The sequence below is a fragment of the Perca flavescens genome, chromosome 17 (genome assembly GCF_004354835.1).
Source record: "Perca flavescens isolate YP-PL-M2 chromosome 17, PFLA_1.0, whole genome shotgun sequence".
Classification (NCBI taxonomy): Eukaryota; Metazoa; Chordata; class Actinopteri; order Perciformes; family Percidae; genus Perca; species Perca flavescens.
The window spans coordinates 10417410-10434647 of record NC_041347.1 but is presented as its reverse complement, the minus strand read 5'-3'; the positions used below and the strand labels follow the sequence as shown (position 1 = coordinate 10434647).

Sequence of the window (17238 nt, the reverse complement as noted above, 5' to 3'; positions counted from 1 at the left end):
AAACTATACCGAACATTATACAATGCAGTTAAAATGTCCTCTGCATAACGAGTTAATTTACCTTTGATACTTTTGAGGACATTTCTCTGGTAATATTTATCTACTTTCACTGAAGTCATATTTTGGTTGCAGGGCTTTCACTGAAGGTACAGCACAGTACTTAGCTGGGGTTATTTTAACCTTCAAATGCAGATAAGCTAAGTTCGGTGAGAAAACATATCAGTTGTCCATGATCAATATCCAGATCTACTTATTTTTATCAATATATCTTGTTTGTACATATTTTGTTCTTGTATTTTCTATCATTGTTGTTTACAGTTTTTGACCAAGTCCTTAACTTATGCTATCTCATTTATTCCTTATCTTGTAATTCATATTTGAAGACATGGAGAACTAAAGATAAGAGACTGAGTAACATTTGAAGTATGGAGCCAACCTTCATGCATTGAAGACCATTTACATTACAGCTTTGGCTCGATGTTTAAAGATTATTTCTGGAAAGTAAAAAAAACAATCTCGCTTAAAATGGCAAAAATGGTGTTGAAGACATTAAATATTACACAAGCAAAATAATGTACACGAGATGCTTCACATTTAATTTCCCAACATTATACCCTTGACAGCAACACAAAAATACAAATAACAGAATGAATCCAGTATAATTTCTCCATTGTGTGTTTGTGAACATAATTAACAAATGAGCAAAACAAAATTAATTATTCACATAATCTCATAAGCTGATCTTTGTTTGGCAAAGTATTTGACACTTGCAGCAGACACATTTAGAGCTTACAATTTTAATGAAGAAGTTTAGTAAGTTCCAGCCAGACCATATTCATAAACATTAACACCACACTGAAAAGGGTCCCCACTGAATAAGGACATCAACAAGACACAAAACACAAACATTAAAACTAAATGAAACTGTTAATATATTTATATTTCATAATTTCTAAACTTCTGCAGCAGAGTGGACGGGGTGTCAGCGGCCCAACGGAAACGGCGATGGCAGTAATCCCCTAAACAATGATGACAACAGTCAGTTATTACTGTGAGAACAATACATACTCCTGGGTAATCTATAGTAGATAATGAATGGGACAGAAACTGTTTAGACCTGCTGATGTTATACAGTAATGCAATGTTGAATGATCATATTAGTACAGTTTAGAATGTATTACACATTATATGATAATTGTTTTGTTTTTTATGAAGAAGAGATGTATCATTTAACCAAAGTTGTAAGAACAATAACAATATAGCCTACTAGTGAAAAGAAAATGATCCTGCTTGTCACTAATGTTTCAACTGACTTCTGACTTTGCAAATTTGTCTACAGGCCACATTATATATAGTGCATTTTGTCAGTGACCAGCTTTTGTCATGGGAGGAACAGTACAATAAAAACGAATAAAATAAATAGTCATTTTTGCATCTGCTTGTTGTTTCGCCAGACATTTGCCAGTGACTGACTTTTCTGTTGGGATACCAGGCTAACCCAAAACAGAAAAGCAGCAGGTACCCTTGGGGCCCTCTGGACTGATGCTGAAAACTAGATGACATGAATAAAAACTAACAGCAGGGTCCCAAAAGCCAGTTTGAAAAAAAGAAGAAAGAAAGAAGTTTTTTGGTCCAATTCTCAAACTTCAGTGCATTAGAGAGGTTGCCTTGAAGTGCAAAACACAACAACAACACTTCACAAAAAAGGGTCTTTTTTAAAAACATGAGTGCCAGCGTGCCCCCCCTTCCCTCTTTTTTATATTCAATGGCCCTAATGTCACAGCAGAGGGGCACTTTAGGCAACCCAAGTTTTTCCTCTCGTCACCCAGAGTGCTCCTTTGAGTATCATGGGCCTTTCTGGTGTGACCTTAGTGCAAAATATACCCTAACTATGTGAATGGAGAGCTACCACTTCTGCATAGCAGGTGTGAACTCTGTTACAAAAGCTACAAATAAAAAGGATTCTAGAGGCACTGTTGGAAACCAGAGATTGTATGCCGTAACTGGCCACTTCCATGTTTGCAAATCCACTTACTTGCGGATGGCATGGCATCATATGAAGGGATCCTCGGTGCTTCTTGCTCAGAATGAAGGTCCTCTGCTTGGGAAGTGACAGGGATTTCTGCATCGGAGGCCTCCAACATCGGTTCCTTCTTATTTCTCACAGCCCAGTGCATTGACTGCAAACAGATGACCAAATATATCACCAGGCTTTTAAACAGATTAACACAATATATATTTTTTTCAAATCTATACCAAAAGTCAACACATTACATACCATTTTGACAGAGTCATTCAAGGCTTGCCAGTCATGAAATGGAATAGTTACTCCACTTCTTCTCCAAACATCATAGTTTTTTCTTTTGGTTTCATTGCATAACACCTCTTTGGCTTCCTGCAGCTTTTGGAAATCTGCCACTGTCAGAAAGAAAGAAAACATCAGGGTCTGAGATGAAACATTATGCTTACCAAATCAGGAGAAATAAATACCCTCTTCTTTGCATGCAGTTGTATGCAGCTCTTCATTAACATACTTTGCTTTGAAGTCAAGACATCCAAAGGAAGCATTAACTGTTTTTGGGATAAGTAATCATTAAAAAAAAGGTAATAAAAAAAAAAAGTTGACCTTGACTTCATATCACAGCTCTGGCTATATATAACGAAATATAAATGCAGTTCCTTTATCTGTTGGCATTTGAAAATTAATTTTAAATAAACGTGTCAGCAGTGGGTCACATATTTACCTGCTCTTGGATTGTCTAGGTGTTTGTCCGGGTGACATGCCAAGGCTCGGATCTTGTATTCATTTATAATCTGTTCAGTCTGCAAGGAAAAAGGTTAAATAAATATAATGTCTCTTTGCCATGTTAAATATTTGAAAATCAGGAATCAGTCACTTATTTTATTTTTTAAGGAACATTACTGTGGTAAAAATAAAAATAAATAAAAAATACAACGTAGGCCTACAGACATTTCAGTGAAGCCACAAAACAAGTTAAATGTCATGAATATTTAAAGGGAAATATACCCAGTGATTTTCTGAACCTGGTCTTTTTTATGTTTCTTTTATCTTGAAAATGATATTGATCCGTTTATTTTGAGGCCTTCAAAATGCATCAGCTTACCGCGTGTGACGCAAGTTCTTATTGTTGTTAGAGGCAATTTAATTTAGACATTTTTAACATAACGTGTTATTGCCATTATTGTTACTGGAATGGTAATGTCTGATGTTCCCATCATGTTCTCTTGTTAAAAAACATGAATTAATACAAATACTATGGCATTAACCTACTCAGACTGTATAATATTATACAGTCTATGACTCAGACACTGAATGACGCACGAGTATAGTTCCTCTGACATCTTTTGCTGAAGCATCAACAGGTCTGGTTGGTTCCGACTAACCTCTGGAGCATAACAACTTCATTAATCTTTTGGTTGATCAATTTACAGGTTGCTGATTGTTGGCGAACTCTTAAACCAGTAGCTATGTTTTGGTTTGTAGATCTAGACAACCATAATTTCACCCAGCAAATAGGCGGATCCTTAAACCCACTGGCTAGAACTTACCGACGACAATTCATCACATCCCAATAACCCGTAGTAATCCTCCAAGTCCTCAGTTTTGCAGTTCAAAATAGCCTCCATTGTCACGGAGCAGCTTCTGCTATCCTGGACCACAGATGTTCGGTTCAAGGGCTGCTGGTGGGCTCTCCCTCGCTGCTGCTTGTGGGTCACTCACTGACAATATTCTCAAAGTTTATCTTGTTCTTATTTTGTCAGCTAGCTTTGGGTAATTAATGGAGAAACTGCCAAAAGGTTCAAAATGTCAAGGGAGAGGGAGATCTCTCCTGAGTTTAGGTGAAAATTCAGCGTTCCCTTTTCACCACCATATGACGTATGCTGCATTCAGGTGTCTAAACTAAAGCTCAACACTCAGCTCGAAATTTCGACCATTCCTGGGGGCATGGAATAAAGACCAAGGTAGCCTTCAGTAATTATAAAACATAATATATAACTCTATGATAAAATAATATTTGGATTACGATATGTAGCCAAGTCATCCCAAATATTATTTTGTGGCTGAATGAAAAGTATAAGTTTGCAGGAGGCATGTAATTGAGGTTGTAATTTAATGTAATAGAAACATTATAAAATATTTGTATTGACATGGCTCACGTGCTATTATCGATACGCTGACGTCTGCGTTTTACACACAACTTCATGTGTTTAGTCACTCAGTCATGAGTGCTTATCTTTGCTCAAAATTCCTCTGACCGTGTTTGAAGGCAGCAATATTTTGTTATGGTTTTACGTCATCGACGTAAAAAAGAGGAAGTTCCAGCCGTGACTACTGGTGGAGAATGAGTCACGTGCGCTATGCAAATGAGACAGCTGTCCGAGAGGAAGGATCTGCTCAACGGCTCTGCGGACTGAAAATGGCGGACGATGAGACTAGTCTCGGAACGGCCTTTTCATCCGTCTCCGATATGGAAGAACCTGCCGCGAAAAGGTCAAAAATGTGTTCGGTAACTAACCACGGATTCAAAGTTGCTAAAGCAGAAACATTATCATGCGTTTCTGGGGCTACAGAGAGCTGGGAGCCGGGGGTGAATTGTGCGCAGCCAGCGGAGAAGGAAGCAAAGCCGGTGATGGCGGTAGAGCAGGCCCCAACAACAGCGCTGGGAGGAGACAACAATGGACTGGGACTGCTGGTCTCCGAGCCGCACAAACCAGTAGTTAAACTAGACGACAGCGCTATGCTAGGGACAACTGAGGAGAGTGCTGGTATGTAAAGAGACGGACATTTAACAAAGCGTCAGCTAGCTAAGTATTTACGCGACTTAAAGTGGGCAGTGCTTGTTTTACCAACTTAACCGGCGAGTTTAAAACAGAAGATAAGTTAAGATAGCTACACAGTAAAGATGTGTTGGTGTTGAGGTATGTCTAACATTGCTTTTCATGATGGCGCCTTCTACTTTTGTTTAACGCTTAAAATGAAAGAGAAAACTGCCTGTGACACATCTTTTCGGGATTTGATTTATTCCTTCACGGCACTAACTTAAACTTTGATAGCAACTGAGCATTTGTTAGACGGTTTACATCTCTAGAGCTGGGTATTATATCGATATCGTGATATGAGAGTAGATATTGTCTTAGATTTTGGATATCGTAATATGGCATAAGTGTTTTTGTGTAATAAGTGTTTTTTCCTGGTTTTAAAGGCTGCATTACAGTAAAGTGATGTCATTTTTTGAACTTGCCAGACTGTTGTAGCTAACTGTTCTATTATTTGCCTTTACCCACTTAGTCATTATATCCACATTACTGATGATTATTGATCAAAAATCTGATTGTGTAAATATTTTGTGAAAGCACCAATAGTCAACACTACAATATTGTTGCGGTATTGATATCGAGGTATTTGGTCAAACATATCGTGACATTTGATATTCTCCATATCGCCCAGCCCTACTTTCCACTAACATTCACTTATGTAAACCACACCACAATGAGGTTGTCGGATATTGGTTGTAAATGATCATAGAGGTTATTGGAGGTACGTCACTTGTCTCTAGTTTTATTTGTTCATTTAAAAAACTTCCCTGTGCTCAGATTTCCTTGGACACAACGATCTTCCCTCCTACGGTCTGGCTGTCACGCCGGACCACATCAACGAGGAGGACGACGACAGATCCTCACATGCAAGCTCCAGCGACTGGACACCTCAACCGCAAATAGGTAACTAGTTAGGTAGTCTTGCTTGCCAGACCGATCTCCACAGCGCTGCGGAGTAGCTTAACTAGATGATTTTGAGAAGAATATTGCAAAAACTTAAAATTTGCCTGCAATGGATTTTATTACTCCTCTATATATATATATATTATATTATATTAATCCCACAAGAGGAAATTACAATGTTTTCTGTATTGAGTTAGACGAAAATAGCTTAAACTACCTTTTTATAGTTGCAGGCAGTAGAACAGCACATTGTAGAATACAATACTGACTGAGATGTTGTATGCTCGGCCAGGTTCCTACAGTTTCATCCAGCAACACATCAGAGAGACTGATCCAAGGACCATTCTGAGGGATTTGCTGCCTGAGACTGTACTCCCACCAGATTTAGACGACATGACATTGTGGCAGATTATCATCAACATCTCAGAACCTCCAAAAAGAAAGAAGCGGAAAGATATTAACACCCTAGAAGATGTGGTCAGGCTACTCCATGAAAGTAAAAGGATCCTTGTGCTGACTGGTGCTGGGGTAAGCATTTACAGTAATATTATACAATGGTGCTCTTTGAATTGATGATGTCTTAAAGTAAATGCATAGTATCAGTATCCATGCTATATCAAGCCAAAATGCCTGTATGCTTTTTTTTGTTTTGAAGGTGTCAGTTTCATGTGGAATACCAGACTTTCGCTCCAGAGATGGAATTTATGCACGGCTCGCTGTAGATTTTCCTGATCTTCCAGACCCTCAAGCTATGTTTGACATTGAATACTTCAGACGGGACCCAAGACCCTTTTTCAAGTTTGCTAAGGTTTGTTCATTGTGTGTCCATTTGCTTTTCTGCAAATCAAAGTTGATAACAATACATTAAAAAAAATCTGGGTGTAATACGATTTTTAATATTAATTTATTTAAAATTCAACATGCTCACGTAAACCTTTTGCAAGGTGCTACAGAGATGATAATGCAAAGATACAGAAGCTTCCAAACACCCGTGGTACCTTACAGGGTTTTGGTCACACAGTGAATACAAGTAAGGAGAGCATAACCGAAAAGTGACATATACTTTAGAGTGGGCATCATATTTTCTACATTGTATCCTTCCATTTTTGTAGTACACACATAGTACTAATATGATACAATGTTTACCCTTGAGCACATAGATGAGATGCATGCCCGTGGCATGAAGAAGGTCTATGATCAGACGTTAGTAATATTGTAATATAGTGCATTAGACTCTTTTGTGCAGAAAATGTCTTTGGTGTATATATATCGTGTTTTTAAAGAGGATACAGAACTTTTTTGACTTTTCTAGAGCGCTCTGTGCAGGGAACCTTTTTAAAGCCTCATTTCACCCAGTCACCTGCAGTTATGAGGTTGAAGTTGTTCTTAGGCTATTAGGCTGCATTTGTATTCATTTGGCGTTAAAAGGTCTGGTTTGTGTTCTAAGACTAAGTTTGTTCAGGCTTTAAACAAAAACAGAGATTTAAAAGTTGTTCAAAGGTTTTTCCAGATGAAGGGTGCAGAGAAGAGGGGTGATAGTCATGATTATAGCAAGCTTTAGAGTCAGTCCACAAGTGTTGAATGCATCATCTTTGTTACAGGAGATCTACCCTGGTCAGTTCCAGCCGTCGCCCTGTCACAAATTCATATCCATGATGGATAAGCAGGGGAAACTGCTGCGCAATTACACACAAAACATTGATACATTAGAACAAGTGGCTGGAGTTCAGCGGATTATCCAGTGTCATGGTAAGTGATACAGCTAATGGATGGGTCTTGTTTATTTTTTTTTCTGTCTATGGTGATGGTGAAAGTCAATAACTCTTTATTTCAGGGTCGTTTGCAACTGCTTCCTGTCTCGTCTGTAAACACAAAGTGGATTGTGAAGCTATAAGGGAAGACATCTTTAACCAGGTATTTCCAAGATAACCCATTTAAATGCACTATTGGACACTATTGCATACACTACAAACACCTGCAACAATGTAAATGCGCAAACCGCGCACGTCGTAACAACATCCAACATTTCATTGTTATTGCATGAACATACTCAACAAGCAACTTCCATTGAATCATCTTGCAGAGCCCAAGGAAGCTGATCCAAGTACATTTGCTGCGTAAGAGATCTTGTGTATGCCGTACACTTGGTGTCAGCACTTGTTCCCAAACTGTAGCAGTACCATTCCAGGAGTGGGGCAAGAAAATTGATGCTCATGCTCATGCTCATTTATGTATTGCCCTTTTAGGAGTAGCATGACATTTGGGAATTACTTCAGTAGTGTTTGTAGTGCGTTGTTACTCGTGCAACTACAGCATATTGTAAATCTATAGAAGTGTCATCAGTATTGTCCAGACGTACTAAAGGTAAAGCATTGTGATTGGAAGCATCAATCAGTGTCATTAACTCTGCATTCAATGTTCGTAGTGCCGGTGTTGTATTAATTATAGAGAAAAGGTGTACTAGTGTCCTAAGCGCTTTGTCCATTCTCATTAACATACTGCAAATAAAGCTTATTTCGTTCTTCCAAATTAGAAATAAAAAATGTTTTGAAATATCATTAACCTCCATTGTATGGAGCGTGTAGCAGTAGTTACAGCAGAAACTCTTCAAGGTAAACTTTATTATCCCAAATAGGGATATTCAGGTGGAGATACACAAGAAAAGTCATAAAAACATATAATTCAATTGTATTTATTGTATCCAGTCCTAACAGGAGTTATCGCAGGACACTTTACAGATAGAGTAGGTCTAGACCACACGCTATAATTTACAAGGACCCAACAATTTCAGTGATTCCCCCAAGAGCATGCATAAAGGCGTCAGTGCGACAGTGGCGAGGAAAAACTCCCTTTTAGGAAGGAACCTCGGACAGACCCAGGCTCTTGGTAGGCGGTGTCTGACGGTGCCAATGGCAATAATAGTCACAATAAAGATAATGACTAGAAGTAGTAGTAGTAGTAATAGTTCATGGTGTCGCAGGGCGTTGGCCGGACATAGCAAGTCGAAGCTGGGCGCTGCAGACCATAGCAGGGTGTAATAGGGCACAGCAGGGCGTAGAGAAGGACCACGGCGACAGCTGCCACCATGATTTAGGTGCCATCCTGATCCAAGGAAACATGCTGGGCGGAAAAAGAACATAAGGAGGATATAATGTTTTCTTAACTAGATACCCCCAGGGGTAGGAAGGAAAAAATGTATTGAATTATTCTATTTCTTTGTATATTCTGCAATTTGGTTGGGGTTTTTGTGTCATGAATATGTTTTAAAATGTTTGTGGTTTTCAGCTCCAGCACAAACTGACTGTAATGATACCCACAAGCAGAGAGAATCAAATTAAACATACCTTACAATACAGTAAACTTGTCCCCAAAGATTTTGCACCATGCATCAATACAACTGTCAGTCGATGGAAATAACTCAGGGTGGTACAGCTGTCTACTTTGAGGACATTGGCTGGTAATGTGAATATTATAGACCTGCAACCCTTAAATAAATAAAGATCAAATTTTGCATAGCACTCCTTTTTAACAATTTTGTTTTAATGATAATAACGTCAATCCATCCTGTAGGTTGTCCCTCATTGTCCACGGTGTCCAGATATTCCCCTGGCAATCATGAAACCTGACATCGTCTTCTTTGGAGAGAATCTTCCAGAAATGTTCCACAGAGCCATGAAGCAGGATAAAGATGAGGTGGACCTCTTGATTGTCATTGGCTCTTCACTTAAAGTCCGACCAGTTGCCCTCATCCCAAGTACGTTTTGTTCAGATGAATGGGTTTCTGTTTCCTATTGTGCCTGCAGTTAAACCTAACATACAATACATAACGGTTTTCTCTTCATCCCATCCAGACTCCATTCCTCATGGAGTGCCTCAGGTCTTGATCAATAGGGAGCAGCTGCCTCACCTCAACTTTGATGTGGAGCTACTTGGGGACTGTGATGTCATCGTCAACGAACTCTGCCATCGGTTGGGTGGGGACTTTGAGCAGCTCTGCTACAACACTGTAAGACTCACCGAGACCACGGAGAAACCCCCTCGGTTACCAGAACAGCCACCAGGTGAGGCCTTTCCTGCTTCCAGCGATGCAGCTCAGGAGGAGCAGAAGCAGCACAGTACAGACTCCGTAACTAAGCCTTCAGAGGAGACGGAAGGTCCGAATGTCACAGACACTGCCGGTAATAATGTTGCACCTCCAGAGCCTTGTCCAAATGCTCAGTGTCCCAGTGAAGAGACGGCTGAGCCCTCAGAGTTACCAGCAGAAGACGCACCAAAAGAGGAGGCCGCTGGAGTAAAGAGCCAGACCTCCAACCTTGAATTTCGTAGACGATGCTGGATGAGTCGAATCAACAGAAGTCCAATCAGCAAACGCCTTGAGAGTAAGCTTTAGACTATAGTAGAGACAACAACACTGTTTATTTTTTTATATATATATATTTGTATATAATATAAATATTTTATATTTTGCTGTATTTGTAAATGAGACATAGGTGTGTTTAAACGTGTGCTAATCCATTCATCCCATTAATTGGAGCTTTTCACAACAATTTTTTTTTTCCTCATGCAGCAGGAAAATGCATGTTAGTCCATATATTTTATTATTTATTTATTAATTTTATCATTTATTTTAAATATTGTCCAGACATTGATTTCGGTACTGTAAATTGTTTTGTATTGTTTCCCACAGCAGGCCAGTACCTGTTTCAAGCACCAAATCACTATATCTTCCATGGGGCTGAGGTCTACTCTGACTCTGAAGACGAGACGTCGAGCTCCTGTGGAAGTGACAGTGACGAGTCTGAATGCAGTGCAGATGGGGTGGAGGAAGACAGCGAGCCAGAGGAAGCCGACACATTAGCAGCAGATGAAGAGACATGCCTAAGAGACACAATACAACACACTTTAGCCAATGAGGCCACGTCGAGTGTGCAGACAGACATTACTTCTGAAAAAACTCAGAGCACCACACACCTTTAAATGTAAAGTACCCAGTCGACAAAGCACTAATTATCTTTTTTTATTATTATATATATATGTTTCGTATATTTTTGACTCCTCAACCGTACTATTATTTTTCATAAAGTTGAAATTGCGTGACAACTTTTTGTGAATATGCAGCAAGTTTTTTTTTGTTGTGTGCCCAGTTTGATCACATGCATTGGGTCTGAAACCTCATACTGTATACCACATGCTAAAGAATGCAGTATTTGTTTCTTTGATTTTTTTTTTTTCTTCAGGATTTCCTTCGATGTGCTCATCTCATTTTTATTCACATTTTGAGAAATTCTTCTGAGACATCCAGATACAAGCAAACACTTCAAATTTCTCATTCCCCAGTGTGAAGTCAGCTGTGGTCTAATGATGTTTTAAGTCACTTCATGTTACCATTGGGAAACATGTACATATGTAAGACTGCCTGCTAAATAGTGGGTACTATGAGTTTCAGACACGTACAGAAATCTTCAGATGGTTTACTTGAACACATTGTCTAACTTGCAATATAAACGTTCAGCTCTACCCTTTAATGAGGGTAAAAGCTAGAAAAAAAGAACAGTACTCTTTAATTTCAGACCAAAGAACACTTTATCAACACGCTCCTATGTTGTCATAAGCTTTGTATGTTTAACCTGTCATTTAAATCTTGGAAAAATATAACCATTGAAAAGGTGTTCCTTCTGACATGTGGCAGCTACTTTATATGCTCAAGCCTTATTTTTATACTCCGATGTGAGACATACTCATCAAAGAGTAGATGATAGTTTATATCTGTACAAAGTTATACTAAGTTGTAATATTAAGCCTAAGGAAGATATTCAGAGTTCACATTGAAAAATGGCACTCTTTACCCTTCTTATAAAAGCGATTTTCTTGCCCATGTCACTTTTCATAGAACATAACGTTAAAACATTGATTATACAGGAGGAGTCTTCTGCCTGTTAAGATTACGTTTTGGTAAATAGACATATCTGAGCCAATTTGTAGGATAAAGGTCTACGCCAACACGTTCACATACCAATTACAAGGTAATGTTTTGTTTACGGTTTAAGGAATAAGATTTTTTTTACATCCTTGTTATCTCTTCTGGGGTTCTCAGTAAAAAAAAAAAAAAAATGAAACACACTGACGACTAATTTCTGTTATTTCATACACATCAGGTAGGTGTTCAAAACAATATCTTCAACGTGTTGTTGCCTTGTTGTAGACATGAATAGCTGGTGCGCCATCTAGCGCCCGTGGCTCATCTGACAGTTCCTCATTCCACTTTACGGGCCTCTTAAAGGGTGAGAGGGTTTCTTTTTACGAGAAATAACGACTTGAGTTACATTTTAAAAAATATAATTCTGAGAAACGTGTCTCTCTAATAGCAATACAGTGCAATTTGTAAGTATTTAACGTTAGTAGGTTGTCGACGGGGGGTACTGTTTGTGGCTAAACGTTGGCAATCTGCGCATGCCTAGTACGGTAATAATTGTTTTCTACCTAATTTACGTGTAATGTCATCCTAGTCAATCTGTTAAAAGTATGTTCATTAATATTTAGTCTTTAAACACGTGTACACGGTCCAGTTGACTAACGTCACCCTATGTGAAGCATAGGAACTTTCTTTATTCAGCTAAAGTCTTTGGAACTACATTTCCCTGATTTCTCTCAGCTGTCCGGTTATACGACGTGTCGTAAAATCCAGTTAACAGCAAAAACGAGATGGACACCACCAAAGACGCCTGACAGTTTTTTTTGACTTTATCCCTAATTAGTTAGCTGAAATGTTTATGTAGTGGCCCCAGGCTTCAGCTCACAGAAGTGGTTGTGAAAATGGAAGCCATGGAAGATGACAGTTTGGATATAAAAGACGACCATAACCACAACTATTGTGCGAGCAGCAGCAGCAGCAGTAGTAGTAGTAGTAGTAGTAGTAAAGTCCGCACCTATCTGAGAAGCCAGTTGTCGGTTGTAACAACTGTCCCGCAACCTGCCGGTCCACCGGTGCCGGGTGGAGAACCGGGGACTCGACGAGGGAAACTGTGGTCCGGCAGCACCGGGGGGTCAAAGTTAATGGACTCGGATTCAGGCAGCGAGAGCAGCGAAGTCAGCGAGACTGACTGCACGGCTCCGCCACCCGCTGTTGAGGGAAATCTCCCCCTCGATTCTAACGTTACTTCCAAGTTCCGTAAGTTCACATATAGCTAAAGATTACTGTGACAGCACGGCCTGATATCCTGTAGTCACTCAGCAGCTCGGCCTGCTGCTACATTACTAATATGTGCTGATGCTCAGTTGGTCTGTTAGGCCAGAATCAGGTGCCTGAAATAATTTCAAACCTGAACCAGTTCTCTTTTCACTCAGTTCTGAATGCAATGGCTGTAGAAGACTACCGGAAAAACCACTGGCCAAACCTGGAGAAGGCAATTGACCGTCTTCTGATTCAGAATCCCACGGACCACATCTCTGTTTCTTATGCACAGATATACAGGTAAGACAACATAGGTAAGGACACACCTGAGCTGGCCAGATTTTCCTACAGTTTGTGATGTCTGTTCTGCCTCGACGAGCCCCGTAAGGTTGCCATGTGATCATTTTTAGTTGACTGAAAATGAAATGACTGAAATGCTGCTGTTTCTACTTTGCTTTGTTTTCCTAGTTACGTCTACAAGTGTGTTTGTCAGCAGCACTCCGAGCTGCTCTACAATGATTTGACATTAAAAATAACAAACCACCTGGAACAGGTTTCCACCCATCTACAAGTAAGAAAATCCAAATAACAAGGGAATTATGATATAGGCTACAGTATACAGAAGTTGTGCAATTGACAAACACTTGTATTATTGTTTTCCAGGCCAGACCACCCGAGGACTTCATTGAGAACTTTAATGTTGCGCTGACCCAATACACAGCTTCCCTACAATGTATAGTTCCTGTATTTATGTACTTGGTAGGCGTCTTTTTTTGTTAAATATCTGTTGTAAAGATAACATAGAACTTTGAATATTAGGTGAAATTTCTAGTGCAATCAAGTATAATCCCTGTGCTACGGTGTCACCCTCCTATTAATTGTTTTTCATGTTCAATGTTTGTCAGAACAAGTTCTACATCGAGTCGAAGCTGAACAGAGACCTAAGAGAGGACCTGATGAAGCTGTTTGCTGATCACGTCGCAGAAATACATGTGAACACACTGATGCGTGAGTGTATCCCTCCATTTGAAGCCCTGATGGCTGTCATGACATTTGAAAATTGTTCCTCTGTTTGTAATTGTGAACAAAAGCTGTCCCCTACACTTCGTTATATCAAGGGCAGATGTTTGTCTCAGCCCATTGTGCTGTTTGATTCAGGACGTGGTGAACCGCACAAACAACTTGTAAATATATTTTTCTTTTTAATTTCTTCTTTTCTTGTTCAGCTCTTCTTATCAAAGCTCATTCCATGCCGTTTCAAGTGCAGCCATCTACAATGGCCAGTGTGGTTAAAGGCCTCTACAGCCTCCGTCCAGGTGAGCTATTTTCATTGTTGCTAAGGATTGTATTGTCTGTTTTAATGTTATTTTAAGGGCCAGTCCATTATTTTTAAAGGTTTTTATTGTGAACCTGTAAGTATTCAAATCCGAACATTCACATTTTGGTCGGTAAGTATGTTTTTAGCGTCAAAGTGCTGTTTTTTCCACAAGCCCTTCTAAAAACGTTTCCCCACACGACCTGACTATAAGGTCTGTATGATGACGTTGCTTCACTCCAGTACAGAACAGTAACTTGGGTGGCGGTTGGCACGGCCCCACGCATGGAGAAGCAGACAGGACGCCAAGCAATGTACCGCTTTGGACACCCCGTTACGTAGAATCTGAAAGTCCCACAATAACACAAACTAACTAGTCTATATCCACCATCTTCCACTACCGGGAATGCTCTGTTGCAGACGGAAATTTTGCCGGATATCCGTTATCTTGGGCTTTCTTTGTGTTGACATTTTAAACTCCGGTCGATTTATTAGGACTATGGTTAACTGCTCCTCAGATCTCTGCAGGGTAGATCCAGACAGCTAGCTAGACTATCTGTCCAATCTGAGTTTTCTGTTGCACGACTAAAAACAACCTTTGAACGTACACCCGTTCCACCAAAACAAGTTCCTTCCCAAGGCTATTTTGCAATGGCGCCGTTGCTCCGTACGGCGCTTGGCTCCTCCCAATATGATTGTGATTGGTTTAAAGAAATGCCAATAAACCAGAGCACGTTTTTCTCCCATCCCGGAATGCTGTGTGGACTCGCCAGCCCCTCGTCCCGCAGCGCTGTGGAGGAAGGTCTGGCAATGCGGTGGCGTCTACAGCAGTTACGTTACATTGCTACTGACGTATTTAGCGCCGCTAATGTTTTCGGCTAGAGTAGGTGTTCAAATTATTCATTACCTTTTATTGATTAGCTTACTGTGGTAACCCACGTCACTGCTTTCTACTAAAGGCTGAAAAACACGGAAAAGAACGATGGATGGACTCTGCCTTTTAAGTGCATCTCTGCTGCAAGCTAATGTCATCTTTTTGCCTCGACTACAGCACACAAAACGGACACGGGACACATTGGTTTATTTCCTCCACCTTCAGAATAAGCTGCACTACATGTGTTCTTCCCTTTTCACTTGGTTTCCTCTTTCAGACTGGGCCCAGTTAGCCCCGGATCTCTTCTCTGGGTTTATTCCCCAGATCAACCCTCCTGCTGTGGAGTCTCTGCTTCCTGACTACGCCGCTCATGACCAGAAGTTGCAGATGGAGCTCTCCATGAACGGCTTCCCACGGTCTGTTTTCTGAGGCGTCTGTCTCAGATTAGCCACAGTGTGAATATAAACCCATCTTTTTGGTTAACGCCCTTTACTTTGAATCGCTGACGTGATGCGTTTTTTTTGTTTTTGTTTTCCAGAGGTGACCAGTCTCGCAAACGGGCCAGCGACGACTCCTGATAGCAGAGCCGCCGTCACCAGATTGGTTGCAGAACTATTTACTGTGCCTCTTACATCTTTCTCACGAGTTGGCCCACTGCACTAGGTACAATGTTGACAATGTGTCAGTTTCATCTCTCTCGACGCAGTCACAAATCACTGTGAACAACAAAAGGGTTGTTGAGCAGAGGCTTAATCTTAAAGCACTAAAAAAAAAATAATAAAAAAACACACACAGACTTCCATTATGGTGCTTTCCTGTGTGATTATGATGCATCCAGCTTCAGTATTTGTGGGATGCTGCTGTGTGCTCAGAGATGGGTTTCTTGATGTTCTCCTCATTTTGAAGAGTGCCTCCATGGTGCCTTCTGATCGGATATCCTCATGACGGATAGGCTGATGATGAGTATTTCATTCCTAACCTTTAACATGGAAGTGTCTTTTTTTTGTATAGACTGGGCTAATCGAGACTTTCTATTGCTGCTAATAATACTGTCCGTGTGGTAATACTACAACTCCCTCAATTTCACCCACTGTGTCTGTAACCAAGTCACTCAACACAAATGAGTGTGGAAAGAAATGAGAACAAGGGCAACTAAGTCATTGACCTCAACTATGATTCCCTTCTTCATCTTGCCTCTACTGTGTTGGTAAACCGGATTGTATTTTCCCGTTACGCCAAAGAGGATTTGCAATTTCTTTTTTTTTTTTTTTCTTTTATATAAACTGCATTGGATTTAGGTTGACCCTGTTATTGTTGTATACTCTCTGAGTCACTGAGCCATTTAATTATTCTTTTTTTTTTTTATACTAGTACGTTTTGAGCTTTAGTTGACCTGTTTGTTAGGCTTGAGTCAAATTCTACCTTTAAATATCCCTTGTCTGTTTTAGCCTTGCATGTAGGATTGGCAGGGATTGCCATGTATGACATTACACTGTTTGCCAGAAAGCTTAAACAACCACAGAATAGTGTTTGACAATTTCCTTATTTCCCTTACTTTTTAGTTTGTTTGACTGCTTCATGAATTTTACAGAAAGAATGATTACGCCAACATTGTTTGGCCCCAGTCTGGCGTACTTGTGCATTAAATGTTCCTAACATGCATATCCTGATAATGATGTAAATAACTTTTGGTGTTTGCATAGGGGTCAGTATACACTAGCTTTTTTCACAGATGCATTTTTGTTAAAAAAAAAATATTATTATAGTATTTGATACAAGTCCTACACTGTTTTAAGTGTAAATAGATGCTCAGGCTTGCTTTTTGTTTCACTCTGTGGGTCTTGAAAATGGTTCCCATTGTCTTTCCAATAAACTAATTTCATTATTCATGGGACACGGAGGTGATTGTGTTTTTCACTATTCAAGATTTGAAATCTGGGTCTTGATAAATGTTCTCTTAAAGTAGGCATTATGACAAACCTGAAGAAGAACAAACACTGGATGTACTATGTTACTTGCTGAGATATCACTCTTTCTCTTACATCTTGCAAAAATATCCATGTTAAAACAACTAAACAACTGTGAATAAACTTCCACTTGGCTCAAATTCTGTTCCAATAATCTATTTCGATTTAA

The 17238-nt window shown here is 39.8% G+C and overlaps 3 protein-coding genes across 3 annotated transcripts; 2 read left to right on the top strand and 1 right to left on the bottom strand.

Moving 5' to 3' along the window:
- Positions 1-570: 570 nt before the first annotated feature.
- Positions 571-3926, bottom strand: dnajc12 (DnaJ (Hsp40) homolog, subfamily C, member 12). The gene is made up of 5 exons (XM_028603668.1): positions 3571-3926; positions 2745-2823; positions 2279-2418; positions 2036-2180; positions 571-1019 (listed from the first exon to the last, which is right to left on the bottom strand). Exons 1-5 carry the CDS (start codon positions 3646-3648, stop codon positions 937-939), a joined length of 525 nt encoding a protein of 174 aa, XP_028459469.1. The 5' UTR covers positions 3649-3926; the 3' UTR covers positions 571-936.
- Positions 3927-4368: 442 nt separating this feature from the next.
- Positions 4369-11397, top strand: sirt1 (sirtuin 1). Its single transcript, XM_028604070.1, has 9 exons — positions 4369-4788; positions 5617-5742; positions 6035-6270; positions 6398-6550; positions 7344-7491; positions 7577-7656; positions 9313-9496; positions 9594-10121; positions 10430-11397. The coding sequence occupies exons 1-9, from the start codon at positions 4440-4442 to the stop codon at positions 10717-10719; spliced, it is 2094 nt and encodes a 697-aa protein (XP_028459871.1). The 5' UTR covers positions 4369-4439; the 3' UTR covers positions 10720-11397.
- A 599-nt stretch (positions 11398-11996) lies between these two features.
- cacul1 (CDK2 associated cullin domain 1) lies at positions 11997-17227 on the top strand. The gene is made up of 8 exons (XM_028603471.1): positions 11997-12910; positions 13087-13213; positions 13382-13484; positions 13577-13672; positions 13819-13921; positions 14140-14229; positions 15380-15518; positions 15641-17227. Exons 1-8 carry the CDS (start codon positions 12556-12558, stop codon positions 15678-15680), a joined length of 1053 nt encoding a protein of 350 aa, XP_028459272.1. The 5' UTR covers positions 11997-12555; the 3' UTR covers positions 15681-17227.
- Positions 17228-17238: the final 11 nt, after the last annotated feature.